This window comes from Ovis aries, chromosome 4 (assembly GCF_016772045.2).
Source record: "Ovis aries strain OAR_USU_Benz2616 breed Rambouillet chromosome 4, ARS-UI_Ramb_v3.0, whole genome shotgun sequence".
In the NCBI taxonomy this organism is placed as follows: Eukaryota; Metazoa; Chordata; class Mammalia; order Artiodactyla; family Bovidae; genus Ovis; species Ovis aries.
Window position 1 is genome coordinate 64,457,867 of NC_056057.1, and position 27,695 is coordinate 64,485,561.

General features: G+C 41.8%; 1 protein-coding gene and 1 non-coding gene across 3 annotated transcripts in view; one reads left to right on the top strand and one right to left on the bottom strand.

Annotated features, from left to right (window-relative positions):
• The window catches only part of BMPER (BMP binding endothelial regulator), a 257,047-nt gene that overhangs the window by 208,883 nt on the left and 20,469 nt on the right, over positions 1-27,695 (bottom strand). For both annotated transcript variants that reach the window (XM_042248614.1, XM_004007905.5), the window contains exon 3: positions 13,642-13,741. In XM_042248614.1, the coding sequence (XP_042104548.1) occupies positions 13,642-13,741 (100 nt within the window). The remainder of the gene's footprint in view (positions 1-13,641; positions 13,742-27,695) is intronic.
• Positions 5,184-5,290, top strand: LOC114114666 (U6 spliceosomal RNA). The gene has a single exon (XR_003589283.1). It is a non-coding gene; the product is annotated as a U6 spliceosomal RNA (small nuclear RNA).

The window sequence follows — 27,695 nt, forward strand, 5'->3', positions numbered from 1 at the left end:
GATCCCTCATCAATTTCACTTTGAGTCATTGCTGCTGCTGCTGCTGCTAAGTCACTTCAGTCATGTCCGACTCTGTGCGACCCCATAGATGGCAGCCCACCAGGCTACCCCGTCCCTGGGATTCTCCAGGCAAGAACACTGGAGTGGGTTGCCATTTCCTTCTCCAATGCATGAAAGTGAAAAGTGAAAGTGAAGTCGCTTAGTCATGTCCGACTCTTCGTGACCCCATGGACTGCAGCCCACCAGGCTCCTCTGTCCATGGGATTTGCCAGGCAAGAGTACTGGAGTGGGGTGCCATTTAAAGAGGGAATTTTTCCTGAGTGCACCTGACCTATTAAGTGAGCATTTAAAGAGTCTATAGGTCAGAGAGACACTTTCTGTTAACCTTGAAGAAGTAACCATTCTATAACCACATGGAATTGAATTCTAGTAACATGAGCTTAGAAGATGACCTTGAGCTTCAGATCAAACTGTGGCCCTAGCTGATCTTGACTGCAGCTCTATGAGACCCACCTAAGCTATGTCCAGAATCCTAACACATGGAAATGATGAGATAATAAAGGACGGCTGTTTCGGGCCACTAAGTTTGTCATAACTTACTATGCGTCAGTAGAAAATATATCAACTGGACATTGGTAGCTGAAGGAAGATCTGTTAGGCTGGTAACCATTGAAGAGGATTCCCATGTTTTTTTATATAGGTGCCAGGTCCACATTTGATTGCAACGCTTTGCATATTACAGGAAATCAGGACCACACTTCGTAGCAATGAGAAACATTTTCAATTTGCCCACTTCAGAAAAGTAAATACTGATGCACCCCAAGTCAGCAGCAAGACTTGGAAATGCAGTTTTCTAACTGAAAGGCAATCACAAGCTTTTCACTTAAACTGCCTTCCAAAGCCCATGGAGTCTAAAACACAGAGGCTGTAAATGAAAGGACAGAAACAAATGTGACAGAGAAAGCAGATCTCTGTTTTAAGTCTTCTTATTAGTTTTAACAAGAACAGGTTTTTGTAAAGTATGATTTTAATGTTAACAAGATCCTTTCATACAAATAGGTTCTTTTTTGTTTTATTTAAATGCAAAAATAGCCCGGTTTATATTATGGGAAACCAATCTATGAAACATAACATTTTATACATATTTTTTCAGTTAGAGAAAAGGAGGGAGGAAAACAAACCCCTCAAGTTTTCTTTTTTTTTTTCTTGTCCTTAAAAACACATTAACAACCTCCACTCAAATTTTTGGGGCTAAGTAGGTGAAATTAGTTATACTGTTAAAAGTTAAAATAGTTATAGGTAATAACACACACGCAAGCATCTCATAACCCAACAATTTCAAGAAACACATTAGGAATTCTCCTAAGCTCAAAAAAATCATGGTAAAAAATGACAGCAGTACTGGAATCAAGTAGCTCAGTGATGGGAATGTTTTTCAGAGCAATGTAATTTCTTAAAATGTTTAAAGTTATATGTCAGAGGCTCAGCATTAAAGAAGCTAAGAGTTAAGCTAGCAGAGACTGCTTTCTGTATGCAGAGACTGACCCTGGAAGGATTCCCACAAATCCGGGAAATGGTTATCTCCAGGAAAGGGTACAAGGTGGCTAGGGTCGAGACTAGGACAAAGCCTTACTTTTACCGTAGGATGCTTTTGTGTATTTTGAATTTTATGAATGGATTATCTATTTAAAATATTTTATGAAACCAGGCATACGCACAAAAGAATAAAGATCAACTAAATTGTCTCAGTACACTGCAATACAGTCATGGATACTGAAGAAGAAAAGAAAGTAAGCTAGGGGTTCCCCAAAACGGTTCATAAGAAAAGCCACATGTTGTTTCCAATACCTCCACAAAGTTTCACTGCCCACGTAATTCCTTTGAAATTGCTGGTCCACCCAGAGTGTAAAAGTCCAGGGAAGCAGAAAGGGTGTGACAGAGACAACACTGCTGCAAAGTTGATGCCAGCGTCTCTCTGGTTCCTTCATCTCTGGAGCGCTCCTAATTCTCCAGTCACCCTTCCTTCCTTCCCGTCTAATAGGCAGCATATGTGTTACCAGGAAGAAGAATGGAGTGTTTGGAATCTGAGTCCCGCTACTTCTGAGCAACTGTGCATCTTAAAAAAAAAAATCTCTTCACCTCTTTAAGTATCTCTGTTTCCCCATCTGTTAAGTCAGAATAATAATAGCCCCCACCTCAGAGACTATAACATTATCTATGAAAACCTAAAGATTGGAGTTTGTCTATTTCAAATTATTGTCTGAATCACCACACAGTTTATATGACTGATGGAGTATTAACCTTAAGGCAGGTTATACCTTATTTGGAATATGAAACCTGGGGCAAACGGCATCCAGGTCAATCATATATAACAACCACCAGAGAATCTGGTCATGTCTAAAAGAAAGGAAAACAGAGGCTGGGGAAAGAGCTGCTCTTTTGTTTGGGCAGCAGGCAATACACAGTTAGGACTGCCAGAGCAGTCTGGTTAAAAGCAAACAACCAGATGGACACGAGCATGGTTAACTCAGCCTTTCCATCTTAAAACATGTAAACAAGAGGACAATTTACTCTGTCAACACAGGGATTTATTATTTTTTTAAGTTTTTTTTTTTTAAGTTCATTCCTGTATATGGTAATCAGCTGGCTCCCTCCAAAACAGCCACATAGCAATATTCTGAAAGGCATAGTCATCTTCCAGGTCATTCTCAAAGCAACAGGCAAAGTAACCCCTTCTGTGAGAACCTGCACTATGTGAAAGGCAGTCTGTAATTAATAATACTCAATCTTTTACCATTATTCATACTCTGTTACTTTGGTCAGCACTTGGTCTCTGTAAATAAGCCTAGAACCTAGGATGGGTGTCCAATTTTGGAAATCAGTGTGCAAATATTTATATCATGTCTCTTTCATTTTCTGAGACACCATAGGATCTTTTAAAATCAAATATAAAAATTAAACTATTAAAAAACACAACCCATGGGATCATAATCATAGAAAAACAAGATGAAGCACAAAGAAATCAGAGAAATCAAAGGCAAAAGAAGACTGTGGAAAATAAACCCCACTTAACAAATGAAAAACTATGTTCTTCTATCTTTCATCAAAGTATTCTGGACCATTAATATTTTATGCTGTATATGAAGAAAGAGAATGGAATTGAACCTATAAAGGTTTGAAATACACCTTATTCACTTATGATACACTAATAACAAACATATTCAAATAACAAATACATTATTGTTCATGAAAGAACCCCAGATTAAAGAGTGGTTTGCAGTCCAAGTAAATACAGAAAAGCAGCCAAAACTGTCTGTTTGACTCTCAATGATCTCATTTGTTTTTAATCAAACAATATTGAGTTTTTTCAAATTAGATTAATCTTTTGCCCAGTTTTTAAGCTATTTGGATAAAAATGTATAACAATTATTAGCATAAAATAATCTGAAAAGTACACTGAAACATTTGCTTAAGAAGAATTCATTATAATTTACTTGCTTTTTCTGTTTTAAAGAATAATCTGGCTTCATAAAAGGTATAAGACTAATTTGGTAAGCAGTGTCATCCTATAAATACCTGGCACGGGATCCGTAAATACTTGACTGAATGAATGAATGAATGGAATATATGAGCAATGTGACTGAAGCAAACAAGAACACAAATCCCTATACACACACATACACACACCAAAAACCTTCCTAAAAACCTTTTGGAAATAATGAGTTTTCATATTTCTAGCTTCAGCAGATTTACTCTACTGCTTCCATTTCAGTATCAACTTATTTTCTGAGGAAAATAAGCAGAAGTCATGATAGGATTCTTCATGTGCTTGTCTGACTCCTCTACTTTCCTCCGAATAATTAACAAACAAAAACTTAAAAGCCCAGAAAATGGTATGTTAACAAGTTCCCTAGGTGATATGAGTGGAAAGCAACGCCGAAGAAATATTCCATGACTTTGTGTGGATTATGACCTTCACCTGAGAGCTTCCCCACAACAGCCCTCTTTGGATGTGATGAACCCCTTGATCACAAAAATGAGTCACCCCTTCTGGAAAGCCTTCCCCAGTGCACTGCACTTGTCCTCTACTCTCTGGCATACCCTCCCTAGAGAACTTCACCCACCAGATGGTAATTCTTTGTCCCTCTGGTACAGCAAGCTCCTTGAGGGCATGGACACCCTCTGGTTGACCTCTGGGTCACTAACACCTTGGTAAATGAATTCAGTTTTCTGAGCCCTCAGTTTCTTCATATATAAAATGAGAAAGATAGAAATGGCCTTGCTGTTGTGAGGACTAAGTGATGAGCATAAACCAAGTAACCCAGTGTCCAGCAGTGTGGGTGCCTTTGGGACCACTACTATGAAGGTAACAGGTAGGATAAAGTTTTCAAAATCAATCAACATCTCACCAGCCACAGGGCTTCAACAACACTATGTGGAAAGGCAAATGCCACAACTTTCTCAGAGTTCCTGGTAAATACAAAGAGATTCCACCTTTTATCACACCAAAAGGGGAACGACATACAGAAGATTTTGTTTTCTGTAGGAACAAGGTCATAACTGAGCCTAGCCTCAAACAAAGAATAGCAAGACTTAAAAAAACCATTAAAAACCTATAGGGAATGAGTATGGTCTTTATGAATATAATAAATTGTGGTGGTGGTGGTTTAGACGCTAAGTCATGTCCAACTCTTTGCAACCCCATGGACTATAACCACCAGGCTCCTCTGTCCATGGGATTTTCCAGACAAGAATATGGAATGGGTTGCCATTTGCTTCTTCAGGGGATCTTCCTGACCCAGGGACTGAACCCAGGTCTCCTGCATTGCAGGCAGATTCTTTACCAAGCCACCAGGGAAGCCCATAATAAATATTGTAGTTGTTGTTGTTCAGTTGCTTAGTCATGGCTGACTCTTTGTGACCCCATGGACTACAGCACACCAGGCTTCCCTGTCCTTCACCAACTCCCAGAGCTTGCTCAAACTCATGTCCATTGAGACAATGATGTCATACAACCATTTTGTCCTCTGTAGCCCCTTCTCCTCCTGCCTTCAATCTTTTCAAGCATCAGGGTCTTTTCTAATAAGTCAACTCTTGGCATCAGGTGGCCAAAGTATTGGAGCTTCACCATCAGTCCTTCCAATGAACACCCAGGATTGATTTCCTTTAAGATTGACTGGCTTGTGCTCACTTCGGCAGCACATATACTAAAATTGGAACGATACAGAGAAGATTAGCATGGCCCCTGCACAAGGATGACACGCAAATTCGTGAAGCGTTCCATATTTTTAGGCACAGCTTAATAAACCATACTAAACCATCAAAAAAAAAAAAAAAAGATTGACTGGCTTGATCTCCTTGCAGCCCAAGGGACTCTCAAGAGTCTTTTCCAACACCACAGTTTAAAGGCTTCAATTCTTCGGCACTCAGCCTTCTTTATGGTCCAACTCTCACATCCATACATGACTACTGGAAAAACCATAGCTTTGACTAGATGGACCTTTGTTAGCAAAGTAATGCCTCTGCTTTTTAATATGTTGTCTAGGTTAGTCATAGCTTTTCTTCCAAGAAGCAAGTGTCTTTTAATTTCATGGCTGGAGTGACCATCTGCAATGATTCTGGAGCCCAAGAAAATAAAGTCTGTCACTGCTTTCATTGTTTCCCTATCTATTTGCCATGAAGTGATGAGACTGGATGCCATGATCTTAGATTTTTGAATGCTGAGTTTTATTTTATTCGTTTATTCTGTAATTATTTAAAAGAATGAAATGTGGCTCCCCATAATGATAGATAAACTATGAACACTAATTAAAAATGTTCCCAAATATACATCAGTACACAGTAGACATAAACATAAGCATAATTTAATGTGGGAATTTAAAATTTCCCCAATTAATTTTTACCCAGATTTCTTAACAGACTGTTCAAGAAAAAATGTGCTGATAATATGCCTTCTCTCCATGCTTTCCCCTGTTAGAAGTATCAAAAATAAAAAATAAAAAGTAGATTCTTCAAAGGCCTCAAATGTGAAGTATGTTTGACAACTTGAATGACAAAAATAATAATATTTCTCAATGAAAAATCATTCTTAGAAAGAAGAGGCATGTCATATATGATAAATCCACAGCAAACTTTATCCTCAATGGTGAAAAGTTGAAAGCATTTCCCCTAAAGTCAGAAACAAGACAAGGGTGCCCACTCTCACCACTACTATTCAACACAGTTTTGGAAGTTTTAGCCACAGCAATCAGAGAAGGAAAAGACATAAAAGGAATCCAATTTGGAAAAGAAGAAGTAAAACTCACTGTTTGCAGATGACATGATCTTCCACATAGAAAACGCTAAAGACTTCACCAGAAAATTACTAGAGCTAATCAATGAATATAGTAAAGTTGCAGGATATAAAATTAACACACAGAAATCCCTTGCATCACTAACAATGAGAAAACAGAAAGAGAAATTAAGGAAACAATTCCATTCACCACTGTGATGAAAAGAATAAAATACTTAGGAATAAATATACCTAAAGAAACAAAAGACCTATATATAGAAAACTATAAAACACTGATGAAAGAAATCAAAGATGACACAAATAGATGGAGAACTATACCATGTTCATGGATCAAAGAATCAGTATAGTGAAAATGAGTATACTACCCAAAGCAATCTGTAAATTCAATGTAATCTCTATCAAGCTACCAATGGTATTTTTCAAAGAACTAGAACAAATAATTTCACAATTTGTATGGAAATACAAAAAACCTCAAATAGCCAAACAATCTTGAGAAAGAAGAATTGAACTGGAGGAATCAACCTGTCTGACTTCAGACTATACTACAAAGCTACAGTCATCAAGACAGTAAGGTACTGGCACAAAGACAGAAAAATGGACCCACAGAACAAAATAGAAAACCCAGAGATAAATCCATGCACCTATGGACACCTTAGCTATGACAAAGGAGGAAAGAATATATAATGGAGAAAAGACAATCTCTTTAACAAGTGGTGCTGGGAAAACTGGTCAGCCACTTATAAAAGAATGAAACTAGAACACTTTCTAACACCATACACAAAAATAAACTCAAAATGGATTAAAGAGCTAAACTTAAGACCAGAAGCTATAAAATTCCTAGAGGAGAAAGTAGGCAAAACACTCTCTGCCATAAATCACAGCAGGATCCTCTATGACCCACCTCCCAGAGTAATGGAAATAAAACAAAAAATAAACAAATGGGACCTAATTAAACTTAAAAGCTTTTGCACAATGAAGGAAACTATAAGCAAGGTGAAAAGACAGCCTTCAGAATGGGAGAAAATAATAGCAAATGAAGTAACTGACAAACAACTAATCTCAAAAATATACAAGCAACTCCTGCAGCTCAATTCCAGAAAAATAAAGACCCAATCAAAAAATGGGCCAAAGAACTAAACAGACATTTCTCCAAAGAAGACATACAGATGGCTAACAAACACATGAAAAGGTGCTCAACATCATTCATTATCAGAGAAATGCAAATCAAAACCACAATGAGGTACCATCTCACACCAGTCAGAATGGCTGCCATCAAAATGTCTACAAACAATAAATGCTGGAGAGGGTGTGGAGAAAAGGAACCCTCTTACACTATTGGTGGGAATGCAAACTAGTTCAGCCACTATGGAGAACAGTATGGAGATTCCTTAAAAAACTGGAAATAGAACTCCCATATGACCCAGCAATCCCACTGCTGGGCATACACACTGAGGAAACAAGAATTGAAAGAGACACATATACCCCAATGTTCATCACAACACTGTTTACAATAGCCAGGACATGGAGGCAACCTAGATGTCCATCGGCAGACAAATGGATAAGAAACCTATGGTACACATACACAATGGAATATTACTCAGCTATTAAAGAGAATGCATTTGAATCAGTTCTAATGAGGTGGATGAAACTGGAGCCTATTATACAGAGTGAAGTAACTTAGAAAGAAAAACACTAGAATAGTATATTAATGCATATATATGGAATTTAGAAAGATGGTAATGATGACCCTATATGGGAGACAGCAAAAGAGACACAGATGTAAAGAACAGACTTTTAGACTCTGCGGGAGAAGGCAACGGTGGAATGATTTGAGAGAATAGCATTGAATCATGTATATTATCATATGTAAAATAGATCACCAGTCCAGGTTTGATGCATAAGACAGGGTGCTCAGGGCAGTGCACTGGGATGACCCTGAGGGATGGGATGGGGAGGCAGGTGAGACGGGGGTTCAGAATGGGGAACACATGTACACCCATGGCTGATTCATGTATGGCAAAACTCACTGTAATATTGTAAAGTAATTAGCCTCCAATTAAAATAAATATTTTTTTAATTTTAATAAAAAATAAATAAGAGGCATGTAAAATAGCCCCCCTTTCTTCATCTAGCCTGTATTCTAAATTCAGTTGATCCTATCATTGCAGTTCATCAGCCTGGGTTAAGATTTTGCAAAAATAGCATCATTCAAGTCTTGATTTATTGACAGCTGTCAGTGCTTTCTACATATTGTTGAAAAAACATAAAAGTAATGTCTGGCTCTCAGCTACGTTCTTTAAAAGGAGCTTGATACCATTTCTCACAAAACCACAGAAAGGGAGAGAAAAATTCCCATTATACTATGGGAGAAATCCAGAACAGGAAAAACTTGGGACAGGAGTGTGCATGTAGCAGTCACAAATAAATAACTGGTTACATGGGCAGTGTGGGGCAATGTGGCTATATAAGCAAGATTTTAAAGCAAAAAAAGCTATAGAGATATTTTTACAAAGCAAATAGCAAAAGAATAAGTACTATTTAATTTCATTTATGCTCAAAATCCTCCAAGCTAGGCTCCAACAGTATGTGAACCAAGAACTTCCAGATGTACAAGCTGGATTTAGAAAAGGCAGAGGAAGAACCAGAGATGAAATTGCCAACATCTGTTGGATCATAGAAAAGGCAAGAGAATTCCAGAGAAACATTTACCTCTGCTTCATTGACTATGCTAAAGCCTTTGTGTGGATTGCAACAAACTGTAGAAAATTCTTCAAGAGATGAGAATACAAGACCCACCTTACCTGCCTCCTGAGAAGTCTGTATGCAGGTCAAGAAGCAACAGTTAAAATTGTATATAAACAATGGACTGGTTGGGAAAGGAGTACATCAAGGCTGTATATTGTCACCCTGCATATTTAACTTATATGCAAAGTGCATAATGTGAAATCCAGGGCTGGATGAAGTGCAAACTGGAATCAAGATTGCTGGGAGAAATATCAATAACCTCAGGTATGCAGATGACACCATCCTTATGGCAGAAAGCGAAGAGGAACTAAAGAGCTTCTTGAGGAAGGTGAAAGAAGAGAGTAAAAACCTGGCTTAAAACTCAACATTCAAAAAACGAATATCATGGCATCCGGTCCCATCACTTCATGGCAAATAGATGGGGAAACAATGGAAGCAGTTTAGTTTCTTCAAAATCACTGTGGCTCCAAAATCACTGTGGATGTTGACTGCAACCATGAAATTAAAAGACTCTTGTTCCTTAGAAGAAAAGCTATAACAAACCTAGACAGCATATTAAAAAGCAGAGGTACTACTTTGCCATCAAACGTCTGTATAGTCAAAGCTATGGTTTTTCCAGTAGTCATGTATGGATGTGAGAGTCAGACCACAAAGAAAGCTGAACACCGAAGAATTGATGCTTTTAAACTGTGGTATTGGAGAAGACTCTTGAGAGTCCCTTGGACAGCAAAGAAATCAAACCAGTCAATCCTAAAGGAAAACAATCCTGAATATTCATTGGAAGGACTGATGCTGAATCTGAATCTCCAATACCTTGGCCATCTGATCTGAAAGAACTGACTCACTGGAAAAGCTTTGATGCTGGGAAAGACTGAAGGCAGAAGGGGACAACAGAAGGTGGGATGATTGGATGGCATCACTGACTCAATGGACCTGAGTTTGAGCAGATTCCAGGAGATGATGAAGGACAGGGAAGCCTGGCGTACTGCAGTCCATGGGGTCACAAAGGGTTGGACACGACTGAGTGACTGAACAATGACATATAAAATAAAACCACACGTACAAGATTACATATATATGTAAATGTTTGTACATGTAATAAACTGGAAAAGGTCTGGGAAAGACAATAAATTGATAACAATTGTTATTTCTTAGAAGATTCAGTTTTATAGAAAATACTTTATTCCTTCCTCCCCTGATGTTAAGTGGAAGAAGAAAATAAAACAGAAATAATACAATTTGATGGTGAGATGCCTACTGTGTGTGTGCTTAGTCTCTTCCATTGTTTCCAACTCTCTGTGACCCCATGGACTATAGCCCATCAGGCTCCTCTGTCTGCGGGATTCTCCAGACAAGAATACTGGAGTGAGTTGCCATGCCCTCCTCCAAGGGATCTTCCCTGACCTAAGGATTGAGCCTGCATTTCCTATGTCTAATTGAAGAATCCACTGAAGGTGGATTCTTTACCCACTGAGCCACCAGGGATGCCTAAGATGTCAACTAGGTAAACACCTTTACATGGGAAACAATACAGGAAAAATATATTAAATATCAACATTTATCTATTACTTTTGGGTGGTAAGATTATGAGTAATTTATTTTCTGTTTTTCCACAGTTTAGCCTATTTTTAAAAGCTTCTTCTGTGAGCATATGTAACTATTCTAATCCAAAAAATATAAATAAACCAGTAGCTAAGAGCAAATACAACTGTGTTTCTTCAAACCCAGGAGACAAACATTGTATTATGGAGTAGAAATTGAGAAAATTAAGGAGGCATCTTTAAGATCCCCCTCTAGAGTCTGACAGGTCAGATTTACTCAGGAGCTTCTATCAGGAAGTTCCATCTTTAGGCAGGCTGAGGATTTTGACCTCTCCAGAAAGCCTTGACTTTACTGTCAGAATGAGAATTCAAGGGACTTCCCTGTGGCTAAGACTCTGTGCCCTGGGTTTAATCCCTGGTCAGAGACCTAGACCCCACATGCTGCAACTGAAAAAAGATTCTTCATGCCACAACTAAGACCCGGCACAACCAACCAAATTAATTAATTTTTAAAAATGGAGAACTCAGGACACTGAATTCAATGGTCTATTCTTGGGTCCAGTTCCATTTGAAGAGCCTTATCTTAAGAGAAAAATGAATACTCAGGAAAAGTATCCCTATCCCTCGGAAGATCAGGATGATGGGAAGGAAGAATGATGATAAAGGAAACAGCAGGACAAGAAAGAAAGGAGATCACACACTAGAGCAACCCAAGGTGGCCCCTGTCCCATGATAACAAGGGACAAACTGAAAGCCTTGGGCATGGGCCCTTCACACATTCTGCTTCCACCCTGTAGCATCCGATCCATCTCTCGCTGCCGAGGCTGCCTTGCAAGATGAAGCTGGCAAATCACCAGTTAAAAGATGGAGAATGAAATGGAAGAGGTTCTTCAAGGTGAATCAACAGTAAGTCAGACACACATTAATTCAGCAATGTATTCTTCACTGTAACTACTTTATCTGACCATCAGCTTGGGAGATTCCTAAGAAATTACTATTTCAAGTCTTGCATCCATAGCTCTCCGATGTCATGTGAGTAAAACATCTGACTCCCAACTCCGCAGGAAAGAGGTGAGAAGGAAATGACTGATTACTCCTACTCCAAAAGGCTTCAGAAAACGCATTGTTATAGTCAAGGCCATCAGGTATTTATAGAGTACCCACTATATTTATACTGAGAAATGCTTACATGCCAGACACTGTGCTAAACACTTTGCTTCTTACCATTAGCTACCTCTCCAACACAATTGCTATCTTCGTTTAACAGGTGAGGGGATGCAGTAGAGAGAGGCTCCGTGTCTCTACTTGCTCAAGTGGAAACCTTGAGGTATTAGTTTCTCAGGCTGCTGTGACAAATTATCACAAGCTTGGGAGCTTAAGACAACAGAAATGTATTCTCTCACAGTTTCAGAGACTAGAAGTTCCAAATGAAGGTGTTGGCAGGACCATGCTCCATCTGAAGATTCTGGGGAGGAACCCCCCTGGGGTTTTCCCACCTCTTGGTAGCCAGAGACATTCTTTGACTTGTGGCAACACAACTCCAACCTCTGCCTCATGTATTTATTTGTAGCCTTAAACATTATAGTTTACTCTTATAATTATAGTCACTCACAAACAATTGGGCATTAATTCTTGACATGTGGACTTCATATAATAGTGTGTGTTGAAAAGTTCAAACTCGTAATTGAGTATAGAGACTTGGGGGTTGTCACTAGAAATGGTGCTTTAGTTTACCTGGTTTCTAAAGAACTGCTTTTGAGAGCTCTACAGAAGGGGCCCCTCTCTTGCTGCTCCAAAATTGCATTCTCTTCTGTGAGGGTTGAAATCACCAGATCAAGATCTCTTTCAGAGGTCCCCACCAAGGCTGTGTATTAAATCCCCCAGGAGCTTTTCAAAAAGAGGCTAAGCTTCTCTTCCCAGAGCAAGTGAATAAGGTGAACCTCAGCAACACAGCCTAGGCATTCACACCTGTTTCTCTCATTACACGGCCACCTCCTCTGTGTGTCTCTGTCTTCTCTTCATATAAAGACACCAGGCATAATATATTTGGAGCCACCCCTAATCTGGCATGACCTTGACTAATTATATCTCCAAAGATCCTGTTTCCAATTAAGGTCACATTCTGGGGTTCCTAGTGGATGTGAACTTTTGGGGAACACTCTGCAACCCAGGATGCATCTTTGGGGTGAGAAATCTCTTTGCAACCCAGGACTGTTGGATCTGGACTTGGCAGTATGATTCCAGGGCCACATCCTGAAGCACTGTGGTCATTTTGACATCTGCAGGACCATACTACATACACTAGGCATCATCAGAGCAGGACCTGGCTCCTGTCCTGAGGAGCTGACAATCAACTGAACACAAACGAGACAATGAAGGAGAAAAATCACATCACTGAAATGTCTGTGTGGCCTTCTGATGCCATGGAAACTTAGCTATGATGTGATGGATGAGGGCTGGGGGACCCTGAGCACAGGCAGCATCTGGGCAGGTTGGGAGGAAAGACCTGAGTGAAGGCAGAAGCAAGGCTAGAACAGGTTCTGGAGAGATGGGCATGCTGGAGAGTCACAGGAGACGGGGCGGAGGGTGGCGGGTGGCGGAATAAGAATATTTTAAGGATGTTTCAAAGACAAAGGGAAGAACTTCAGTTTAATTCAGAAGAAAAAACTTTAATAGGGACCAAAATGATATAAACTGGTCTTAAAGACTCCTCTGGCACAGGTGGGCAGGGCAAGCCAGAGCCTGGAAAAACTGAGCGCTGAAACTTCTTGACAAAACAGGCTTGTGTGTGTGTACCAACATGCAGGGGCATCGTGTTCACATCTCTTCTAGGACAGTTTAACAACTTGCCTCAGAAAATAGGCCAACGACGCAGATGCTCTCTATGCTTTCATCCCCTACTAGGAGATTCCTCCTTACCACCAGCCCTTCAACACTCACTCGCATCCCTCCTGACACCCCCTTGCATCCCAGCTAAAAGCTCAATGAATAGAAAGGTGAGAGGAAGAGAAATAAGAACGCCTGCAGGAACAGCCAAAAAAAGGCAGCCAAGACATAAATCACCTTTGCACCGCTCGCAACAGGCTCCCCTCTGCTTGATGGCCAAGGCACAGTCTCTGGACAACACTGGGCACTTCTCTCTCTTACAGGTCACTTCCTTGTTCTAGGCAAAAAAAAAAAAAAAGACAAGACACATTTGAAATCAGCTTCAAACAGAATCCCCAGAATCCTAGCACACAGTTGAGCCTTTCCCAGCTTCCATCTTCCTATCTTGCCTTCATCTTCACGAGACAACTCTGGGATAGCCAACGAGATTTTGCTCTTTCGGGAGCGGGTATACCCATCCAGGAACAGATTGAGATTAGAGGCAGATGAACAGGATGGAAAGTCCCTTCTTGACCAGCCAGTTTAACATAAATAACCAAACTCCGAGAGAGAGAAGCTTTCTTTTGCTCTACCATTTCTTTCTGGTACACACTATAGAAATGATAATATTTGTGTAAATCATATTTTGCCCATTGGGCTACCTGGGCCAGGACTGCATTGTGAGAACAAAAATATTTGCACACGGCCGTCCAACTATCCTTAATAGTAGAGTGCATTAACATGCAGCAATCTAAAGTTCCAACTTAAATAATGACAAAGTTGAGTATTGAATCGGCTCAGTAAGAGAAAAAATAATATTCCCCATGCCAAGCAGAGACACAGGCGTCAGTGTTTTATAGCTGTGGGACAGCTGTACTATATTAGCACTTATGCTAATGAAAGTGTGGTGAGTATTTGCATCTTCAGTTTTATCCAGAAAGGTTAGCTGTTAAAATGACTTTGAGAAGATCCAAATATGATGCATTACCTGTTTGCAGAACAAGATGCACATGAATCAAAAATACTATGTCACAACACTTCAACAAGACTGGGACTGGAAAAGTGTCTACTAAATGCTAGGTGAATAATCATTCTTATTAAATTCCTGGGAGATAAATATTATCACTCTCTCATTTATGCACAGGAAAATTGCCGTTCCGAGTAGCTCTGATTTTTTGAAGATCATATAATTTTGCAATCATAGAGGTGGATTTCAAAATTGAGCTCACAAACGTACACAAGGCCCACCTCCTACCCTGAGTTAAGGCTGGAACGACCACATTCATCACCTGATTTGGGGACAGACTAGCGAAGAGCAACTGACCAGCTCTCTTACCTTGAGGTGAACACTTCTGGAACATGTGCAGGAGACTCAGCCCTGACAAAGACCTTGGGAAGATTTACAAGTGTAACCAGTAGTCTTCAAAGTCAAGAGACTAAAGAAGATCTCCAGTTCTATTCTAGCACCAAGGAGAGATGTAAGGAGTGTCTGTAACTGTCTGAGTGTGTGTGTGTGAGAGAGAGAAAGAGGGGGTGGGAGGGGATGGTATGTTGGCGGCTGGGAATCCAAGTTCAGCCTATACACGAAATTCCAGCTGTAAATCAGTGCTAAGATAGAACAGTCTCAATTGCTGCTGCTACAGTCTCAATCTTGCTGAAGTGTTGTAACATACTATTTTTGGTTCACACGTATCTTGTTCTACAAACAGGTAATGCATCATATTCGGATCTTCTCAAAGTCATTTTAACGGCTAACCTTTCCAGATAAAACCAAAGATACAAATGCTCACCACACTTTCATTAGCATGAGTGCTAATATAGTGCTTCTCTCCAATCCCCTGGGAGTTGCAGAGCCTCTCAAGGCACTTCCAGGGTCTAATTCTAAAATGAATCCAGACTGTCATCTCCTCCCTTTCTGAATGAGCAGACCCCCTGAGAGTCTGAGAACTCCACACTCTCCAGCTCTCCCATCACCTCTCTCCTAGAGTGAGGTACATGGAGCCTGGGGATGGGTTGGCCCCTGCCATCCCAACAGCTCTATTTCTACCCGGTCTTGTCTCAGTACCCTGATGGCTTTGCAAGGCCCCTGACTCACGGGAATAATAAGTCCACCCCAACCAATGTTGCTCAAACATTCCCACTGGATGCCACACACAGAAAATGACCATCATTTCCAAGGCCAATTGCAAACACTCGGATGGGGTCATCCCAGGATCTGCCTGGCCACTGAAAGAGTGAGCATCAGTCTTCAGGCATTGTACCCATTCCTGCAAGGCTGGTAGGCAGACTTCTAGTTTTCTTGTTTATTGGTTATTGGTGTCTGATCAGAAGGTGTGGTTGAGCTAAGTAATCCAGTCTCCATTTCTTTCCCCATTTTTGGCGTCTGTTATGTGATAAGAATTCTCATAGAGAATCTCACCAACTCCTTAAAACACTATGAGGCAGTGATTCTCAGCCTGGGCTGCTAAACAGAATCCGTGCACAGTTCTTCAGGAAGCCTGGCACTGTCTCCCAGCCCCTGAAGCTCAGATCTGATTTCTCTCAGGACCAGGCTCCCCAGATAATTCCAGCGTGCAGCCCAGGCTGAGAACCACTGCCACGAGAAGAGTACTCTTCCTGCTGCAAGAACTGGGTGGGCTCAGGAGCTGTCCACAGTCCCAGAGTGACCGGCTGACTCCAACCTGAACCCAGATATCCTGGCTCCGAGCAGGGCAAAGCTCCTTCCCTCACCCTCTCTGTTTCATAATACAGGTGGCAGCATGACTCACTGTCAGTCTCAGCCCTGCAATTTCTGTTCATACTTTCTTCTTAAATTACAAATGCAATACATAGTTATGGTAACCTTTCAAATTAAAGAAGTATTTTTTTTTTTAATTATAAGGACCTTTAACCACCATCAAAGTAATCGAGAACATTGATCAGGTATATACGCTGCTGGCCATGATGAACACTGACTTAGTTTCGCAAACAGCAGTTCCACAAAACCATAGTTTTGATACCAGATGTCCCCACCCAGGGCATTACCTCAGAGCATCTGTTAAATTGGCTTTATGCATTCAGCAAACCTGGCTGCAGCCTTAAGGAAAAGTCACCCCAAGAGCATCTCCTCTCTGAAAGGAAAACTCCTTAGACACAAGCAATTAAAAATTCTAAGGGTAGTCAGGGTGGATGTGAAGTCAAAATTTGGGATCTAATGAACAGGAAGACACATACTCTTACATGTCAGAACTCTGCTAAATTAGAAACCCAGCAGGCAGTCAAAAACCATAGATCCAAGATCCACAATAAATAGCTTGTAATTACAGTTCAGCACAAAAGTTATTTCAACCAGATGGTTTGTAGATTCACATCTGGAATTTTTTTGTGTATATACACACACACACACAGAACAAACCTAAACCTTAGCTGTAGGTTTAGGGAGTTTTCCCCCACTTCTGATAACACTTGGGAGGTTTTTTTTTATTTTCTGCCAAGGGTCATGTAGGTACAGAGCTGCCAGATCTGGTCATTTCCTTGTTGTCTGGTTGCGTGGATGCGGAGCACAAGCCCAGATTCCCAGGCCCTCCAAGAAACAAAGAAAAACTTCAGAGAATCACTGGTGAAAGGCTGATTCCTCCATCCCCTTAACTGAGTCTGGCAGCTACAGAGTAAATTCAAGCACAGGTTAATTAAGACCACTCACTTTGCTTTCCCTGATTTCGCCAAGGGACAAAAACACTGGTCTTCAAGCCAGCTGCTCTGGTAAGAAGGGGTACACACACAAAGCCGTCCCTTCAAGACTCCCTCTCCATTGGCCACCCCATCGCATGTGCACCAAGTGTCCTCTGTTCTTACTCAAGATCACGGCTCATTCAGTTCCTTTTCTCATTCAAGAAATGTTTTCTGTTACTGATTCATGCTTACCAAACACTTTCTATGTATCAGGCTCTGTGCTAAGAGCTGCATATGCATTATTTCACAAAAAAAAAATCCACATCATCCCCATTTTACAGCTAAGGAACCAGAGTTAGCCAACTTGCCCAGGCCCCACAAGAGGCAGATCTGGAGTATCGGTTTGGCCCAAAAGTTCATTCAGGTTTTTCTGTAATATCGTATGGAACATTGGTTGGGGTGGGCTTATTATTCCCATGAGTCAGGGGCCTTGCGAAGCCATCAGGGTACTGAGACAACAAGACCATGTAGAAATAGAGCTGTTGGGATGGCGGGGCCAACCCATCCCCAGGCTCCATGTACCTCACTCTAGGGGAGAGGTGATGGGTGAGCTGGAGAATGTGGAGTTCTCAGACTCCCAGGGGTTCTGCTCATTCAGAAAGGGAGGAGATGACAGTCTGGATTCATTTTAGAATTAGACCCTGGGAGTGCCTTGAGAGGCTCTGCAACTCCCAGGGGATTGGAGAGAAGCGCTATATTAGCACTCATGCTCATGAAAGTGTGGTGAGCATTTGTATCTTTGGTTTTATCTGGAAAGGTTAGCCGTTAAAATGACTCTGAGAAGATCCAAATATGATGCATTACCTGTTTGAAGGCATGCACTTAAATGCTCCACCAGCTATTTCCCAGGCATTCGGGATACTAACAAGAACTAGAGAACATCACAGTTTCAAGGCCCCAGGGGAGACTGGTGCCTTGCAGGTGGTTCCACAAACATGAAGCGAGCACACTGACAAGAGCTGAATATCTCCGAGGTGCTGTGTCATCACCAACCATGACAAGGTCCACAAACACCAGCTTGTTTCTGATAACAAAGAAAGATGCACTATTTTGGACATGGATAGTTATCTGTGCCTATCACATCGCTGATGGCTAGGCTCGTATCTCCAAGTAAATCTTCCCCAAGATTTCAGCTTGAATCTGACTCTTCCCAAATCTACGCCACAGAAAAGGTGGTAAACATGCAGTGGAGGAAAATGTCAGAAGATTTTTAAAAACCCAACCTCGCCCATGCCTAAGGATAACAAACCTCATCACATTTTTCATTCTCAGTCTCTGTCTCCCCATGTTTTCCACTTTCTAGGATCAGCAAGCCTGTCATTTACCTGTTGTCAAAGGCATCTGTTCGCATTAATGCCTTCTTTTGGAAAGACCAAATATATCAAAACTCAAAACACAGCCTCTGGAGGCACATGAAATGAAGTGCCAACAAACAAACATTAAAGAGGGGCATAAGGAGTAAAAAGGGAAAAAAATTACATGGCTGGCAACAAAGCTCTATAAGGATGCAAGCCAAACCACAGCTCTGGCCACAGCCAAGTTCAAACAGGACTTCAGCAGCCAGCTTGCTGTGTCTAAGATCTGCCACTAGATGGCAGTACAGAGTACCCTGGGCTTAGAAATGTGGCCAGGAGACCTGCCAGTGCCTCCTGAGCATTTTTCAGTGTCTGGTGTGGAGGGAAATCATCTCTCACTGATTTGGGCTGGGTGGGGAGAGAAGGTTAGAGAAGACAGCAAATCGCCATTGTGAGAACTTCCTGTTTGCTTTTCTCAACGAGAAAAAAAAAAGTTTTTGAGATGCTTTTTTTTATTTCAAGCCAATGTCTTGAAGATATTTTTTTTTTTCTAAGATTCTTCCAGTCCCAATCCTATTATGGACTATGGGAAGTCCATACCTGACCTTTCATTTATATTTAAAAATAATAATGAAATAAAAATCTGGAGAAGAAAACACAGCAGCTGATATGATAGAGCGATCAGGGAGAAATGTCAGCTGGCAGATGCTGTATTTCTAGACTATGAAATGGCAACACACATTTCTTGAAATAAGAAGGAAAATGAAAGTACTGGGTGCCTTGCCTGCTGATCCTCCTCTGATTAGCTCTACTAGGGAGGTGGCAGGCCATCCAGAAGATGGTGTGATTTTTCCCTCCTTTCCTGTCTTTTATGAAAGCAAAGCCTGCCTTGGAGGCAAACAGCTGTCATTTGGCAAACTCACAAATTCTAAGGGCCAGATCCTTTTTCAGAAAATCAAGAAGGCTGTGAAGTTGTAATATTTTTTTCTGCCCCAAGTGAACAACAAAATATGTCAATAAGGTACACGAGCCAGGTAGTATCATTAGAGTAGTATCATTCTATCATAGATAGAAGGCATAGGAAAGAATTCTCTTTCCTAAATTAGAAACTCTCCAGATTACCAAAAGACAAAAACATTGGTTTCCAAGTCAGCCTCTTTGGTGAGAAGGGGGACATGCAAAGCCGTGTCTTCAGGACTCCCTTTCCACTGGCTGCCTTATCCCACAGGTACTAAGTGTCCTCTGCTCTTGGTGGAGTCTGGAGTCTGTCCCCGCCAGACTACGCTACCCTACCCTGCACGTGTACACACACACTGTCATTTCATCACTGTAGCCTTATTTAGGGAGGGGATGGAGCCCCTATTAAAATACAAATATCTATGGGGCTAGACTCATATTGACTCTGACTAAGGCGTTCCCTCTGTCATCAGCTCCAGTCGAGGACATATGTCCAGGACAGTGACTTGGAGAAGGAGAGGAGGGGCAGTTCCAAAGTAGCCAAACCAAAGATATGGTCCATGTGGCACTGGACCCAGTGCTATGGGAGGGAGAAAGAAACCACGTAGCAAGCTTCCTTTCTCTGCTCCAGAAATCTCCTGGAGGAAACGAGACACCAGACATGAGCAGGATCACAAAACACTGCGGCGTAACTTCTGGCCCCAAGTGAGAATTACAGAAGAGAATTCCACCTTGACTCAAAAGCCATCATGGATGGTGAGCACAAACAAGACACTTTGACCCTTAATCAAATTCTCTTTATTAGAGAACTTGTTTGAAGTGCACACACAGCAGTGCTGCGCTATTTGAGAGTCTTAAAATTGCTCACAGAGGAAATTTTTTTAAGGGATACAGATGTCTTCTGTACCCAAGGAAGAAGGTGATCCAACATCAGCGCATGTATCCTCCTTGGAATTCCAAGTCTTCACACACATGTAGTCAAAGAGGTCAACTTTTCCTTGAAGTGCCCCCATTGTAACTCAATTCCAGCTCCAAAAGAACCAAAAAGGAATTTTATGGTACTTTTGCACACCGGTCACAATTTCTCCTAGGCAATATTATAAAATGTCTCATAAACAGAAGAATAATACTTTATGTTTACATAGCACTTTTCTTCTAAAGAGCTCTGCAGACATTATTTCATTAATCCTCACAGGTTTCCTAAGATTTGCAGACGGAGGAATGGCACACAATGAAGTTAAGTGTCTCAGGTCCCTCAAAGAGCTAGCTAGCAGTGAACTTGGGAAGAAAACCTGGTTCCCAGACTGGGATTAAGGGGCCAGCCAGGGAGGTTAGTTGCTAAGGCACAGCATTAAACTTTATGAGTGTATCATATTAAAATTAGGTTAGCTCCTACATGACTGTTGAGAGTTTAGGACTAGATTAGTATGTAGTTGAGCGAGTCTGGAAATTTTCTGGAAAGACAGGCCACCTGGGTCGGACACGTGAGGGCTCCTGTTCCCTGCCCTGTTAGAAGGTAACCTGTGAAAGATGCCACCGAAGAGATGGGTCAAAACTCAAATAAACAGACCTAACTGCAAAAATGACAGTTCTAGAATGCAGAGACACAGGAAGAAACTGAAAGAAAAGACCCGGGGTTGGGGGTAGGGGGGTAGGTATCACTGATACCTGGTTTTGATCATTGAAAAAGTGAAGTGATTCCCTCTCCAGAACATACAGTCTGGGGGAATCGTGCAAGCTAGCATGAGCCTCCTAGAGGAGACAACACAAGTTTGTACCTGCTCCAGCCGGGCTCCTCTGGATGAAATCTGTTCTTAATCTCTGAGAAAAGAATCACTGGAAGGTGAGGGAGACTAAGATAGCTCAGTGGTTGCCAATGGCAATAGTAAACTTGATCGATGATTTATTATTTTAATTAAGCTTGGACTTGCTCGTTCTTTGTTACTGACAGTACAATTGATTTCATAACTCTTGCACCAAAAGAGCTAAGAGGGGAAAAAAAAAAAAAAAAAAGGCAATTTGGTCCACTCCAAAGTCTTAGTGTACAAGCATGAGGCTCCAGGGCTCCAGACCATGTTTCTCAGCTCAATGAACGTTGAAAAAACACCAACACAACCATTTTTAAGGTGAAGAAAGTGTGTTCAACAGGGAAAATGAACCAAACTTCCCAGCCAAGAAGAGGCTGGACACATCCAAGGTCAGTAGAGGTGAGGGGTGTCAATGGCCCTTGCTGTTAATGTAAAGTAACATTTCCAGATTTTTCTGAATGTCCCAACCCCCACCACTTTTGCAAACCCTTCACTATCAAAAGCCAGAGCTGACCCATCTCTAACGAAATTCTATGAAGTGGCAGTAACAGTTTTCCAGGCAGGCTGCTGAACTATTAAGAATAATAGCTCCTGACATTTATAGAAAACCTATTATTTGCTAGATCGTGCTGAACATGCTTTGTGTATTATGTCCTTTTTAACCCTCACAACAAACCTAAAGAATGCACTGATTTACCCATATTTTATGGGTAAAGCTGGGGCTCAGAGAGGTTATTTTTTATTAGTTTTTATTGGAATATAGTTACTTTACAATGTTGTGTTAGCTTCTGGCTGTACAGCAAAGTGAATCAGTCATCCATATACATTTATCTACTATTTTCAATTTCCTTCCCAATTAGTTCACCACAGAGCATTGAGTAGAGTTCCCTCTGCTATACAATAGGTTCTCCTTAGTTATCCATTTTATATGTAATTGTGTATATTCAGAGAGGTTAAAAGGCTCACCCAGCTTCACATAGCTGCAGCAGGGATTCAAACCCAGGTCTCGCTGAAATCAGAATCGGTGATTTCATCGCTATACCAGCTTGCCTGGTTTAGAGGTTAAAATGAGCCATCTCTTCCTTGCAGCCAACACATTTAAATGTGTGCCTTTGTTAAGCACTTCCCCATTTTAAGACCATTACAAACCTTAGTTTATGATTCTGTTTTGAACACAAGAGTAAAAATAGTGCCTTGTAGAAAAAATAGATTAAGGCTCTGACTTAAAAACTCAAAACAAGTGTCAGCCTCTGAGTGCCCTGTTATTTGCAAGTCAGACCAGAGCCCGGACCAAAATCCTCCAAGTCCTCTGGTTTCTTTCGTGATTTGGGGGCGCAGGGACAGAGTGCTCCTCTCCCAGGAGGCTGGCAGCATCCCATAGCCATACTTTTGGAGTCTTTACATGAAAGCATCTTGCAAGAATATAGTTTTGGAGACTTAATGTGAAAGCATCTTGCAAAACATCTCACAATTCATTGCACTCCATCTGGGAGTGTTATTCTTTCTGCCTCTAGTCTAGGCTCGGCAAGCCTTTACCCCAGAGACCTGGACCCTGGCAAAGGCGGCCTTCCCCAGCCCAGCTAACGGCTCAAACTCTGAACAAAGCTGCCCTTGAAGCCCAGCCATTTAAAAGACTTTATGAAGTCCACTGGGGCCCCCCGATTATTTTGCAACAAGTCATATCCCATGAAGAAATTCACTTCTCTGCAACACAAAACAGAGGGAGATTAAAGAAAAAGGCAGAGGGGGTGCAAGGGGCTGGAGAAAAGAAGTAAGACCCCCTGTTGTTCTGTCTGGCCAGAATCGTGTCTTTTAGTGCCCATATCCTCTACCAGGACGATGTTCTGATGATATATGGCCCTAATACATCACTAAATGACAGTATTCTCCTGATACTGTACCTTGAAAATATGACACGTGCCCGCAGAAGCAGCAGGGGATTAATAAGGAGGCCCTTTTTATATTTAACTTACCTAACATTTCAATTCTATTTTAATGGTCTTTAGTTTGTTGGGGGGATTGTTTGGGGATCCTAAGCTGTTTAAAGATTAGGTCTGGCTTTTTTTTTTTTTTTTTGAGGGGGGCACCTTTTCAAGGACCTCTCAGAACAAAGAGAAACAAGCCATTAGACTGTCCCAGCCACTCAAGTACAGCTCTGATTTAAAACAGGGCAGTGTCAAACAGCTCCTCATTCTGTTTAATCATATTTTGAAATAGAACCAAAGCATTAGAGAAGGCAGAAGACAAAAGAAATAACCACCAAATAAAAATAGTAGCCCAAAGAAAGTAGCACTGCCTGGTTTTTATTAGACTGTACGTCGTATAAGCAAGGGATCTGCTGGCAGCACCACATTAATGTAACTGGAATGGATTGAGCACAGAGCAGCCAGTGACTGAGTGCAGGGCACCCCGTCACAGATGCAGCTCTGGGACACCACTCAGGCTCCCAGAAGCAGACCGGAAAATCAGAGGGTGGGCTGACTGCATCCTCTTCTACCAGAGAACAGGAGCCAGGCATGAGACCTTAGCGGAGTGACTGTCAGCATCCTTTATGTGGTCCACATTCCCAATTCAAATGATGAATCTATGACGGATTTTAGATAGTGTATTAAAAAGGAAAGACATCACTTTGCTGACAAAGGTCTGTCTAGTCAAAGCTATGGTCCTTCCGGTAGTCACGTACAGATCTGAGAGTTGGACCATAAAGAAGGCAGAGGGCCAAAGAATTGATGCTTTCGAAATATGGTGCTGGAGAAGACTCCCGAAAGCCCCCTGGGCAACAAGGAGATCAAACCAGTCAATCTTAAAGGAAATAAACCCTGAATATTCATTGGAAAGACTGATGCTGAAGCTGAAGTTCCAATACTTTAACCATCTGATGTCAAGAGCTGACCCACTGAAAAAGATCCTGATGCTGGGAAAGATTGAAGGCAGAAGCAGAGGGGGACATTAGAGGACGAGATGGCTGGACGGCATCACCCATTTAATGGACGTGAACTTGGGCAAACTCTGGGAGATGGTGAGGGACGAGGAGGCCTGGAGTGCTGCAGTCCATGGGGTTGCAAAGAGTCAGACATGATTTAGAGACTGAACAACAACAATTCCTGAGTCTACCTTTTTCTCCTCAAAATCAAAAGGGATTCAAACAGCTGGGATGCAGGATGAAGTTGGGGCTGCAGAGAAAGCATACACAGACGGTCACTATGGGAAGAAGCCAGCGCTTCCCAGGGTGAAGGGGAACAGAGGCTGCAGAGGAACACAGTCTCGTGCACAAGTGGCCCAGTCGCCTTTCCCAGCATCTCTGACTATATTGCACGACGGGCGCCCTTCAGCACATGACAAGTAATAAATGAGCTTTTTCTCTGACCCCCTCCCCTAAAACACAAAAAAGGGAAGAGCGTGAGATTCTAAGAATATTTTTATGCCTTTCTGGTGAGTTCTTTTGAACTAGCAAGAAGATGGGGCATCCAGCCCCAACGACCAGTGGGATCTTCATCAGAGGGCATCATCAGAGGCATTAGCCAGGCTTCTCATTCTTGGGACCAGGTACTGTGTAGGCCAGCAGGGGCACTGGAGGAAGCAAGGTGTGAGGGTTCAGGAGTTAAAGACAACAAGAAAATCAGAGTCACTTCCACGGGAAAGCTCATGATATGGAGTTAAGGAAGGCTACCTGGAGATATTATTTCAGCAGCCCCTTTTCTGACTCGCCACAATATAACAAGCTGGGCTCCCTGGCTACCTAAAGAAACTGCGACCTCAAGGGACCCTTTTAATTGTACACATAGATGATTGCCTGGGCAATGGAGAGTGAACGCATCCAAAACATGGAACTGAGTAAATGTCTTAGGCCCCGGCTGTGTCCTGCCGGCATGTTTGGTGGTGACAAACCACTTATTCTCAAGACCAGCTTTGGAGGGCTGTCACCCTCTTGTCAGCAGGAATCTCTGCCTGGGTCTTCTACCCGCAGTGAGTGGGACTCACCAGGTCCGCATTCGCCCCTCATTCCTGTGGGTCAACGGCAAGCCACTGAGCTGATTTTTCGCAGAAGAGAACAGAAGATTTTCCACAGGTTGCCCATGAAAGTCCACGTGCTGTGAGGAGCTACAGAAATACCTAACCTCGACAAGGAAATGGAGCTGACATCACAGGGAACAGGCAGGGCAGAGGAACTGCTCACAGCCCATCTGTCATCTTGACAAAGTAACTTTCTGGTCACTAGTGAGACACTTTTAAAGACATCTTTACAATTGACCTTGACCATCAGCAATCACAGAGGCTTTCAAAGGGACCCCTGGGATGCAGGCGTTAGAGCTGGTTCCTGCCGTCCTGCCTGTGGATAACAGTGAAGGCTGTCTGATGCATCAGGTGCTGGAAACATCCTTGCTCCTGGACTATATTCACTCTGGTGCTGAGGGCAGAGGGTGTCCAGTTAGCCCGAGGAATGTCAGGCAGAGCAACAAAGGGACAGGAGCCCTCTGGCCAGATGGAAATTCACAAAACTGAGAAAGTGAGTCTCAGACAGCATCCCTCATCTGAAAGCGTGTGAGCTGGGGATGGTCTGACTCATTCACCAGGGCCATTAACAGCCTGTTCTCGTCACCAAGTCTTCCCCAAGGGCCACATGCAGATGTCAGAAAGAACTGGAGAAGCCACAGATTTATTTCATAGGTTTAGAATGCAATTATAATTCACTGGCTTCCACTTTCAAACTCATGAAACAATCAATGAATGCCAATTTTGCATATAATCCATTTCTGATTAAGGTGTTATGAAGAAATAATAGTGACTGGTCACCCATAACATAAACTGGTCACCATTAACATAAACTTGTTGCTAAAAGGACTCACAACGCATGCTTCATTTTAAAAAAGAAATGACTGGCCAAGATTATTACCCTTCTGGTTTCTCTTAAAGATTTCATCTTAAGACAGCTTCTCTGAAGCTTTAACATCTAAAATAAGACAAAAATGTCAACAGAAGACAAACGGCCTTTAGAAAATGTGACATCGTGGCTGCAAACTTGGATTTTTCTGCAGGTTAAATGTTGGCTCCACAGATTCAAACCTATCTGACTGAAAATGCATGAGTTTGTTTAACAGATATTGTTGAGCCCCTGTGGTGGGCCAGGCACTGTGCCAGGTTTTTGCTGAGAATAGAACATATGAATCAGATCTATCCTCTGCCCTGGAAGAGATTCCAGTCCAAGAGGGAGAGGGGCCAGAGCACAAACACGGCAGAAGCACCTCACATGTTGCAACATGAGTGGACACAGGGCAGTCATGAGTTAGTTAAGAAGAGGCAAAGGTCTGTTTCAACCAAACTCCATTGCCATAAACCCCCAGAGATCATCCGAACCCTCCTGGTTCTTCAGACCATACGTGGGCCCCTGAATGAGCCTCCAAAAAGCTTTGTTATACAATTCTCTCACTGAGACAATTCAATCTACCTATGTTAGACCCTTGAAATCGGAGAACCCACAAAAGGGATCTCCTTCAATGATGCCATTCCAGTGCCCTCCAAAGTAGGTGCAGCAACATGGCTGGGCACCACCAACAGAAAAGCAGCCCATCTTATGCATAGTATGGGAAATGATTTGCCACTTTTCTCTTGCTCTATGAAACTGTAAAGTTTAACACCCTTTGCTAGTCTTTCTTCCATCATATATTTTAAGTAAACTGTTAAATACCAACATACTGAATTTTAATTTACATTCCCAAACCAATCATTATTACGTCACCAAGTATAAGCAGTAACGCCCTGTGTGCTGTGCTCAGTAGCTTCAGTCGTGTCTGACTCTTTGCAAACCTGCAGCCTGCCAGGCTCCTGTCCATGGGGCTCTCCAGGCTAGAATACTGGCATGAGCTGCCATGCCCTCTTCCAGGAGATCTTTTCTTGCTCCAGGGAGGGATTGAACTTGCATCCCCTGCATCTCCTACACTGCAGGTAGATTCTTTACCACGAGCCACTGGGGAAGCCCATGAGCAGTAATACTTATTTTTAAAACCACTTTTCTAAGGCACACATTTTATTTTCCAGTTATTATTGCCTATTATATATTTTACTATAATTTTAGTTGGTTCATTGGAGATCGCTTTTCAGCTTTGTCTGTGTATTGGTACAATTTCCCCACCATCTGACTTGATATGTGGAGTAACGTGAGCCATGAATATGGCAAGCTCTCAATATAGAAAAAGCAGTTTAGAGTGGAAAGGAAAATACATAACTTACCCTGAGGAAGAGAAATAATGAGTTTTATCTTCAAATTACTAAATCAAAATATTAAAGACAACTAATTGAATTAATTAAAGACTAATTAATTCAATTTAATTGAACCAAAAAAATTAAATTTAAATAAATTAAACCCAGCATATACTTAGTCATCCAACAGGTATGCTGTGGAGGGGACCCATGCTGGAGGGGACCAGCAGTGGTCCAGGCCCCGGGGTACAGCGTGACTAGAGAGTCCACAGCCTCCAGAGCT